The sequence below is a fragment of the Dunckerocampus dactyliophorus genome, chromosome 1, assembly GCF_027744805.1.
Source record: "Dunckerocampus dactyliophorus isolate RoL2022-P2 chromosome 1, RoL_Ddac_1.1, whole genome shotgun sequence".
Taxonomy (NCBI): Eukaryota; Metazoa; Chordata; class Actinopteri; order Syngnathiformes; family Syngnathidae; genus Dunckerocampus; species Dunckerocampus dactyliophorus.
In genome coordinates, this window is record NC_072819.1 from 11,553,240 (window position 1) to 11,563,980 (window position 10,741).

At 43.7% G+C, this 10,741-nt stretch overlaps 1 protein-coding gene across 1 annotated transcript in view; it reads left to right on the plus strand.

Annotated features, from left to right (window-relative positions):
* The window catches only part of eif5b (eukaryotic translation initiation factor 5B), a 29,945-nt gene that overhangs the window by 17,931 nt on the left and 1,273 nt on the right, over nucleotides 1-10,741 (plus strand). The window contains exons 22-25 of the mRNA XM_054776136.1: nucleotides 2,970-3,046; nucleotides 8,144-8,308; nucleotides 8,383-8,521; nucleotides 8,587-8,748. Of these exons, the coding sequence (XP_054632111.1) occupies nucleotides 2,970-3,046; nucleotides 8,144-8,308; nucleotides 8,383-8,521; nucleotides 8,587-8,748 (543 nt within the window). The remainder of the gene's footprint in view (nucleotides 1-2,969; nucleotides 3,047-8,143; nucleotides 8,309-8,382; nucleotides 8,522-8,586; nucleotides 8,749-10,741) is intronic.

The window sequence follows — 10,741 nt, forward strand, 5'->3', positions numbered from 1 at the left end:
TCTGAAAAAACACTTAAATAAAAAAAAAAACACACACACGTACAGTGCTTCTCAAATAGTGGAGCGGGGTGTGAGGGGCAGGGAGGACTTTCAATATTAGTGCAGACCTGCCAACATGCATGAATTTGTTGGACTCAGCATGCAATTTGATTCTGGAATATGCTTGCTTTCACTTTCGAGTTAAGTCTGTACAGTACAGATAAATAGATATTAATATTTTCTCAATAGTATTTCAAATGGGGCTGGGGTGGTAAACATTTCTGTCCCTCAGTGGGGCTTGAGAGAAAATAATCGAGAACCACTGTGTTAAAATGTAATGTAGGGGGTCATATTTGAGCTGGACCACTGGTGGAGTAGAATGCAATGTTTCTGATGTCCTTCAACACGTCTTCTTTCACTCGGTTATACAGTTCAGGAATTGCTGTTTCTGACATGTCCCAGGCAATTCGTACTTTCTGTGAAACATTTCTAACATTTTTTGAAATGTTGTCTTTTCAACCGTATTGAAAGGTTGCATTTCTGTCTGTTGTCACTGTCTGTGAGCGTGCACCGTTTTGTGCTATTTTGTGTACTTTGCCGACCAAACGCCTCAGTAAGCGTTGGATGTCGGGACGAAGGCTCTGCTGTACCAGTTTTGATCTCCCACAATAATGAAATGAATTTGAATGAAAATACCTCCAAGTGAGGGCTTTTCTCACAATTAATTAATGTCTCCATTTTTTAAATCTCTTGACAGCACTAAATGTATTGTGCCAAGAGTGGTCTCTTCCCCACCAAGCTTCTTGGTGATGGTGTTGTAGACTAGGCCTGTGACAATTACAAATTTTGGGTACATGGGAGTTTGCCCAACCAGTCTACATGTGCTTTGTAGACTTGGTGGCACGCTACATGTGCCATGTGATACTTGTAAAACTGGAGCAGCAGACTGGTTCGCATTTCCAGCAGTAAGTTGAGTCTGTTGGCGGTGAACCTTGGCCTCCACCAATGATGTCCTTTTGTCACGGATTCTGTTCATAATTTTCATGGACAGAATTTCTAGGCTCAGCCAATGCGTCGAGGGAGTCCAGTTTGGGGGCCTTGGGATGTCGTCTCTGCTATTTGCAGACTGTGTGGTCCTGATGGCCTCATCGGGCTGTGACCTTAAGCATTTACTGGGGCAGTAAATGCGAAGCGTAAGTAAAGTAAATGTGAAGCGTCCTGGATGAGACTCAGTATCTCCAAATCAGAGGCCATGGTTCTCAGTCGGAAAAGAGTGGATTGCAACCTCGGGCGTTGGAAATGAGGTCCTGCCCCAGGTGGAGGACTTCAAATATCTTGGGGTCTTCTTCACAAGTGGGGGAAGGTTGGAGTGTGAGGTTGATAGGCAGATCGGTGCAGCGTCTGCAGTAATGAGGTCGCTCTACCGCACCGTTGTGGTGAGCCGGTCGATCTATGTTCCCACCCTCACCTATGGTCATGAGCTTTTCGAGATCCGAAAGAACGAGATCGCGGATACAAGTGGCTGAAATGAATTTCCCCCGTAGGGTGGCTGAATGCACCCTAAGAGATTGGGGTGAAGGGCTCAGAGTAGAGCGTAGAGTAGAGTAGAATAGGTGGCCGGAGACCAGGAAGTCTGGGCTTCCCTACTGAGACTGCTGCCCCTGGGACCCGGACCCGGATAAGCAGAGGAAAATGGATGGATGGCTTGGTGTATTCATGCTCCTTCACATTGAGAGGAGCCAGTTGAGGTGGCATGTAGTCCAGATGCCTCCTGGACGCCTCCCCGGTGAGGTGTTCCGGGCATGCCCAGCCGGGAGAAGGCCCTGGGCAGACATAGACCACGATTGAGGGTTTATGTCTCACAGCTGGCCTGGGAATGCCTTGGTGTCCTCCCGGTGTACCTAGAATAGGTGGACCAGGAAGTCTAGGCTTCCCTACTGAGACTGCTGCCCCCGGGACCCGGACCCGGATAAGCAGAGGAAAATGGATGGATGGCTTGGTGTATTCATGTTCTAATCTTGTGACATCTTACGTACGTACGGTAACGTACATAGCGCCACAGGCATACACGTCATATTCACTGACGTAATTAAACAGAAATAAAGATACATTAAATATAACGTACATATAAACCATAAAATGCTGTCTTGTTTTCTTGGAGATGAATAAAGTATCCATCTCAATTTCACAAGTGACCCTACATAATCCTTAGGCAATGGTCATAGTGTCACAGGCATACACGTCATATCCGCTGACATTCTTCCTCTTCTTGTTTATGGCGGGTTGCAATCGTTTAGGTGCATACTGCCACCTACTGTACGGGAATGTAGAGGCATTGTGCACATTCACAGTATAAATTACAAAACACTCGAAGAAATGGTTATGATGCCGCTTTCAAGTTAAGGCAGTGGATTTGAGGATAAGCGACATAGAAGATGGATGGCAATGGATTTGGCTGTCAAGACAAGGAAACCGAAAGAGAGAGAGACAACGTTTTAATGGAATTAGGACGCTAGGATATTCTATTCTGAGGTATAACGTATGAGTGTAGTAAATTTGCGATGAGTTTGGTGTTGTTTGTAAGATGACACTTATATTGAGTAAGTGTTATATTGAGTAATGACCTGCAATTTCCAATGAGTGGACAAGCTCATCATGAATTTATTCATAGCTCATGATTGGCTCCTGTCTGAAGCGCTACCTGGTCCTCACAGACTCGTGCATGTCACAATATGTCACTTTATGATGTGGATATGTGTGGCTTACAGTATATAAGAACAAATCTGTTTTTTCCTCTAAATTTTGTGGGTGTGGCTTATACACTGAAATTACGCTATTTCCTTCAAATACAAATTAATGTATAACCTTGATTTAACTTGTCTGTTGTCAATGGCAACTTGTCAATGATCCTAACATAAAAATTCTGAACTGTTCATATCTTTGTAATTTACCTACAGCTGACCTTTTCAACTCTGTTTTTGTGTGTGCAGTACGCTGGTATTAACATTGGTCCAGTCCACAAGAAAGATGTGATGAAGGCGTCAACCATGCTGGAGCACGACCAACAGTATGTTCACTTCTTTAGAGTTTCTTTCTATTTTTTTTTTTTTTTTAGTACCACCATGCGTCAGAAAGGCCAAGACGTTTCAGTTTACGATAACTTTTGTCATGTTATACATGACCGGAATATACTGTACGTTCTGTTAAGCCTAGTTTGCAACCGGGCGTACGGGCACCAACCAACTACATGCAAAAAAAACCCCGCAACAAACGCAGGGAGGATGCGCATCTGATTTTTGAGCCTCAGATTGGCCAAAGACCGGCCGTGGAGGTTCTTTGTCAAAGCTGCAGGGGTGCCTCCAGCTTTGTTTTATATGGTTTATTGTATCTGTATTTGTATTTATCAATGTGTATTTGGTTTTTTTTTCTGTTGGCTAGGTCTCTATTGCAGGGGTGTTCAATTAAAATTGAGTTTTGTCCGTTCATGCAATTTTTCTTCACAGCCAAGGTCTGAAACTTGTTTTGCCTTAAATGGCATAAAACAGACTGATAGCTGATATGAATATGAAATATTGATAAAACCCTGCACATCACCCTATTGTTTCCATACATCTTGGCATGTAAATTGCATTTAAAAGAGAACGGGACCAAATTTCACATAAATGATAACTGGACAAACAATGAACACAAGTGGCCTATTTTTAAGTTAAATAAAACTGCAGCGGTTTCTCTGACAAAATAATATTAAATAACAATTGAATAAGTATTGCCCTTTGTCACTGATTCTGTTCATAGTTTTCATGGACAGAATTTCTAGGCGCAGCCAAGGTGCCGAGGGAGTCCAGTTCGGGGGCCTTAGGATCTCATCTCTGCTATTCGCAGACGATGTGGTCCTGATGGCCTCATCGGGCTGTGACGTGCAGCGTTTACTGGGACGGTTTGCATCTGAGTGTGAAGCTTCTGGGATGAGACTCAGCACCTCCAAATCTGAGGCCATGTTTCTCAGACGGAAAAGGGTGGATTGCTCCCTGCGGGTTGGGAATGAGGTCCTGCCCCAGGTTCAGGAGTTCAAGTATCTTGGGTTCTTGTTCACGAGTGAGGGAAGGTTGGAGCGTGAGGTCGATAGGCGGATCGGCGCAGCGTCTGCAGTAATGCGGTCCCTGTACCGCACCGTTGTGGTGAGCTGGAAGGCAAATCTCTCAATCTAAGTCTCGATCTATGTTCCCACCCTCACCTATGGTCATGAGCTTTGGGTCATGACCGAAAGAACGAGATCACGGATACAAGCGGCTGAAATGAGTTTCTTCGTAAGGTGGCTCACCCTAAGAGATAGGGTGAGGAGCTCGGTCATCCGGGAGGAGCTCAGAGTAGAGCCTGCTGCTCCTTCACATCGAGAGGAGCCAGCTGAGGTGGCTCGGGCGTCGAGTCCAGATGCCTCCCGGACGCCTCCCTGGTGAGGTGTTTCGGGCATGTCCAACCGGGAGAAGGCCCGGGGACCTAGGACACGCTGGAGGGATTATGTCTCACAGCTGGCCTGGGAACGCCTTGGTGTCCTCCCGGTGGAGCTGGAGGAGGTGGTCGGGGACCGGGAAATCTGGGCTTCCCTACTAAGACTGCTGCCCCCGCGACCTGGACCTGGATAAGCAGAGGAAAATGGAATGGAATGGAATGAATAAGTATTTCTTTCACAGAAAAGCTGCAACAGTACATCCTCTTAATGTTTTACATTTTCTTGTTATTGTTGTAGCTGACATTGGGATTTGCCTGAATTTGTCATACAGTTCCTCTTTTTGTTTGTCTTTGTGCAAGACCTCTGGAAGCACTCGTTCACAACTCTCCCGTCAGTGAAAGTTGTTTTGCTCCAATATCCATACAATTGTTAGTGAACACTCATTTACACATTGCTGTGCTGTAAATGAATGTGTTATGATGGTGGTTAGTGGTTAGCATGTTGGCCAACACAGTAACAGTCTGGAGATGGGGAAGACCTGGGTTCGATTTTGCATGTCCTCCCCGTGCGTATGTTTTTTTCTCCGGGTACTTCGGTTTCCTCCCACATCCAAAAACATGCATGTTAGGTTAATTGGCGACTCTAACTTGTCCATAGGTATGAATGTGAGTGTGAATGGTTGTTTGTCTATAAGTGCCCTGCGATTGGCTGGCGACCAGTCCAGGGTGTACCCTGCCTATCGCCCGAAGTCAGCTGGGATAGACCAGCATGCCCCCGTGACCCTAAAGAGGAGAAGCGGTATAGAAAATGGATGGATGGGTGCTGTTTCGTGGTTGACTATGAGGCAAAGAATATTGCTTATGCTACATAAGACAAGTCGTATGTAGCATTCTGGTCACTACTATGACAACACTGATGGAGTCAGCTACGACATGTCCGACATGATAGTGGAAGTGGGAAGTTCCGTTTGGAATGGATACGTTTTTGTCTTCTTACTTTGTCCTTCTTCCCCACTCCATTTGTTGGCTCGGTAGCTTGCTGTATGGTATGATCGGCGGCCGTCTCTTATGTCCCTGCTGTGATCCCGTAGCCTGTGCATCAGTGTTGCACAATGTAGCGTAAACAAGGAGGAGTGTTAAGTTAATGAGTGTCATCTCATGTGTAGAGGGCTCTAATAATGGTTAAAAAAAAACGTATTTAGAAGGTCAAAAGCAGGTTTTCTATGCTCAAAAGATTCCGTCTATTAATATCGAATCCTACTCTCCGGAAATTCACTTATTGCGGTGGGGTCTGGAACCAATTAACCGCGATAAATGACAGACAACTGCACAAGGATTCGAGAAGCCGGATTAAAATTGTGACTACAGCATTCTACATAGGTCACTAGGTGTCAATAATTGTTCAGTGAGTCAAGCCACCAGACTTAATCGCCAGAACAACAGGCTTGTATTTCAGTTTTAAATGATCTCACAACAGGCACAATGATAATAGCATAATAATAATAACAACACGGGCTACTGTTGTGGTCCTAATCCAGCTAGAAACTCAACTCTGAACCCCCGACGTCACGCCCTGTTCACACGTCACGGGAGACCTTTATGACAACACGCGCACAAGTGTTTTATTTATGTCTTATTTATTTATGTGTGATTTTCTCTGATTATGTCTACTATATAGGATCATCCAAATGTAAAGGCCCACGTCTAGAGGGCTCAAATAATGTTGAAAAACACATTTAGTCGATCGTAAACAGATTTTTATGCTATAACTACGAAAATATTTCATTTATGAAGAAAGAATCCTACTTGGTGGAAATTCAGTCATCACAGCCGAGTCTGTAACCAATTAACCTCTAAACAACTGTTCACAGTAAATCTGCATTCTTCTCGTCTTGGCCGACATTCTTGGATTCCGTAGCCTCCTCTCCGACAACACATACTATGTTGCGATTGGTGACCTCTCTCTTAAGGCCTTGTCCATACGGGAACCTTCTTGGATTTATTTATTTTTTTTGGCGGGTTGTAAAAAAAAGTCCATACTGTGCCGGATTAGTAAATAGTTGCCTCCACATGGGAACGAATAACTGAGTGAAAACGATGTAATACGCAAGGCACACCTATATGTGGTGCTGTGAATAGATACACGGACGGAACATCGTGAAAGAAGAAAGAATGGTGAATAAGTCAGTTGTCTTTAGCTTTTCAAGGCTCGTGGAATTACATGTTACATTTACAATTACATTTTGGGAGTATAAGACAAGAAAATACCAGGAGAATGTTGACTGCGGTGACTCATGACACTCGAAATTTCAGTCGTTGGCTTGTCATCAAAGCTCACTTCTGGTCACGTGACGGCGACGGGGCGGTGACATCATTTTAAAAATGAACAGATTTGCGAGTCCATACGGAAACGGCGAGCCGATGTTTTCAGATTTTCCCACTCTGGAAGCAGTTTTCAAAAAATACAGTTTCACGTCACCCAGAACGGCGTTCCCGTGTGGATGAGAGGCTGAAACGATAAAATACTTTGCTGTTTTGACCTGACAATGTTTCCATGTGGATTGTCCCTAAATGTAGATATTTTGCATATTTAAGTGCGTGATCTTGTTGAATGTCCTCTCATGATGCCTGAAACTCTTGTTTATGTACAGCAGGCGGCTTTCCAGCGTCACCTCTGCCATCTTTGTCTCTTTTAAAGTATGTTGCTGATTTGTTAGGTTGTCGGGTATAATAAATTGTCCTGAAAAGGTGTGCACTGATTAAAATTTTCTGGCCAATTACCGATCTTTAAAACGTCTCACCTGCCGATTCAGATTTTGGCCGATAACTATCTTTTTAAAAGAATGGACTGCATACACCTTCAATGATCAGATTGTATTTTGCTGAAAGACATTGAACAATACCTTTGAAACAATACAAACTTGTTTTAGCTGCACATGAAGTAGTTCTCTCAAAATATAATCGAAAAGGTTAGAAAATTGCTGTTCAACCTACTAAATTCTAACAGTTCCGTTTTAGTCTTTCATTTTTCACATTGTAAAAACAAACTGTCCTGCACAACAGGTTACACTGCAGACCTGGTTTGAGCCTCTTACCAAAAATAAAGTGCACAGCACCAAAATGGTTGGTTGTCCAATGCCGTGAACTCCGGTGCACACACTCCACCGGAAGTGCGGTGTGTGTGTGTGTGTGTGTGTGTGTGTTGTGAAGGTCTCCTGACTGTTGCTAAAGAGTTGTGTACATGAATAAACATGTCTCCTTCAGCCGTGGCCCCCATCCGTTATTTAAACCAAACCTTCATGACATCCAACCCTTGAAACCCTTGTTACAGTCGCTTTGCTCGTTTCACTGCTCATAAGCTCCTTACTCTGTCCTTTAGCTTTAGCTCGATTACTAGGTCAGTCTGGCAGAGCAAAAGGGGACAGTGGCTGACTTTCAGACCTTTTTGAGGAAGTAGATAAGATCAGTGGAAGAGATTGGTTTCATATGTAAGCATCGGCCGATTACAGACATCCCAAAATTACGGAAATCGGCACTTAGTGAAACGTTAGCGTGTTTACTTAGCTTTGACAGGTATGACCATGTTGAATCTTTCTCCATACAAGTCTTGCAATTTCAGACTAGCAGCAACGACAGCATTTTTGCTACGCTCTCTTCAGTTTCCGTGGCCACAGTACATAATAATGACTGCTTTTATGTTGTGGCTGTACGGCAGGTACGCTGTGATTCTGGCATTCGACGTCAAAGTGGAGAGGGAGAGCCAGGAAATGGCAGACAGCCTTGGCGTGCGCATCTTCTCAGCTGAAATCATCTACCATCTTTTTGATGCCTTTACCAAGTACCGTGATGACTACAAGAAAGCTAAGCAGGAAGAGTTCAAGTAGGTGCACATGTTGCTTGTTAGCTGTGTGTGTGGCTGTTGGTTGACAGTTGTTTGGATGTTTGTGTGTTCAGACACGTGGCGGTGTTTCCTGTGAAGCTGCGCATCCTTCCCCAGTTCATCTTTAACTCCAGAGACCCCATCGTAATGGGCGTGTCTATAGATGCCGGCGTGCTACGGCAAGGGACACCACTGTGCGTTCCCAGTAAAGGGGTGAGTGCCGCCATCTTGTTGTTCTTGATAGTGTTCTCTTCATGACGTCTGTTTGCGTGGTCCAGTTTGTAGACATTGGTGTGGTCACCAGCATTGAGATCAACCACAAGGCAGTGGATAGCGCCAAAAAAGGTCAGGAGATCTGCATCAAGATTGAACCCATCCCGGGCGAGTCACCCAAGATGTATGGCCGCCATTTTGAGGCCACCGACATTATAGTCAGCAAGGTGAGTGCATGTCCTCCTGTGAGTACTTCAGTGTCAATGTGGGCTTTTAACAAAACGATCCATACTCTTTATTTCTTGTCGATGAGATCCATCCATTTTCTATGCCTCATTAGACACTATAGACAAACAACCATTTACATTCACACCAGTTTGAAATGTGGTGGAAACGCACATTTCCACCACATTTCAAACTTCAGGGTAGTTTGAATAGTATAGTTCTACATTAATGCAATGTAAATAAACACAATACTAGGCCAGTTTATTATTTATTATTAAAGTTTCAGTAAATCAAATCCAAAGCAAGATGATTTAAAATCAAAGTGCTCTGTGTCTGAAGGATTAAGGCTTTCTTTGCCATTGTTTACATGGGTGTCCACAGTGTCCACAGTGTCCAAGACAGTCAGAAAGACGTCGTCATTCATGATAAACTCATGAGGATTAGACGAGTCCTTGTGGTTTTTCCCAGCTGTAAATTATTGGGATGCCGATCCACTGTATTTTGAAGATGGGATAATAATATCGTCTTCCGCCACGATTGCAGTCTAACGCTCAGAACTCTAGGCCACACACTAACATGTTAGGTCTGCTAATGCGCCTCAAAGCTGGTTGCCACTCGACTCCCGCCACCTGCAAGAAGAAAACGCCCCCATGCAGACATATCTGCGGTTTACCGGGGTGAAGTTAGCTTTATGTTGGATATTATGCCCTCACTGCTCGCACAGGAAGTGCTGCTCGAAACGCTGGTTGTTTGTACGAGGGACCGTCAATAAATGAATATAGCGTTTAAAATAGTTTGTTAAAAAAATGTCATATCATTCACACCACGAATTGGATAACCATGGCAAATGAGTAGTCCTCCCCTAAAAGTATTTTGCACGGCCATTTTTTCCAATAGCTGTGATATCAAGCACTATGTGCTGCATGTATCAGAATCAGTATCATGGTGACATTCTTGATGGGCAGTAATGTCTGCTCCAGCTGGCCTACGGCGTCTTTTCAGTTGATTTTGAGTAGGTGGAAAAATGTTTCTGCCATTGCAAGGTTTGTTAGCGCTAACAATTCTTCATCGTGATGCAGTGTCTTGGAGGAGTGACCTCCTTGCCTTTCCGTTGATCGTAACACTGTACCACTCAGTGCAGCAGAAATACTCGATTTGGTTGATCCGGTTGGCAAGCTCCACATTTACACCACCAAGTCGTGCCGGTTCTCTTTCGGACTCTTTCGGCCCCCGCCTGCTCCTACGTTTCCCCCACTCTTCTTGTCCGGTCAGCTTATAAAACCTGTAGCTCATCCTCTGTATATTCAAGTTTCAAAAAGATAAGGGTTTGGATCATCATTTATCCCAAGTAGTTGGTGGCGGCAGCTCTCATAAAGTCTACCATGAATGTATAAAAACACAGAACGTGCTTTCTATCCTGTAGCGTTAGTTGCTATGTGCTCTGTGACGTCAATGCGCCCAGGAAAGAAGTTCCGGTAATGCTTAAAATGATCAAAATACTGCAAGTTAAACTGTAAGTTACATATTATCATGAATATGCCTTTTACTAAACTAGGGGTGTAACAATTCATTTTAATAACAATTCGATACGTATCACGATTCATGGTTGCCGATACGATTCAAGAACGATATTGGTTGATTTAGAACATTACGATCCAAACCGATTCAGTAACTTTAAATCAATTCAGTAACTTTTTAGCCAAAAATTCAACCAGTTTGACTGTGAAATAAATACCTGGATGAGAGACATTTCGTTGTCAAGTAGCGTCTAACATCTCTTTATCATTAAAAGTGCTAAAAACACGCATCCATATAAAGCCTGCCGTGCTTAAATCCGATGCTTTATTTCCTAGTATCAATGCAATCGATTGACTTTTTAAACAAAGTTTAATCGATATGTCGTCGTAATGGAAACTTGCCAGACATTGATCAATGTATCGTAGTTGAATCATACGAATATAAATCGATACATCGATGTACTCGATGAATAGTTAC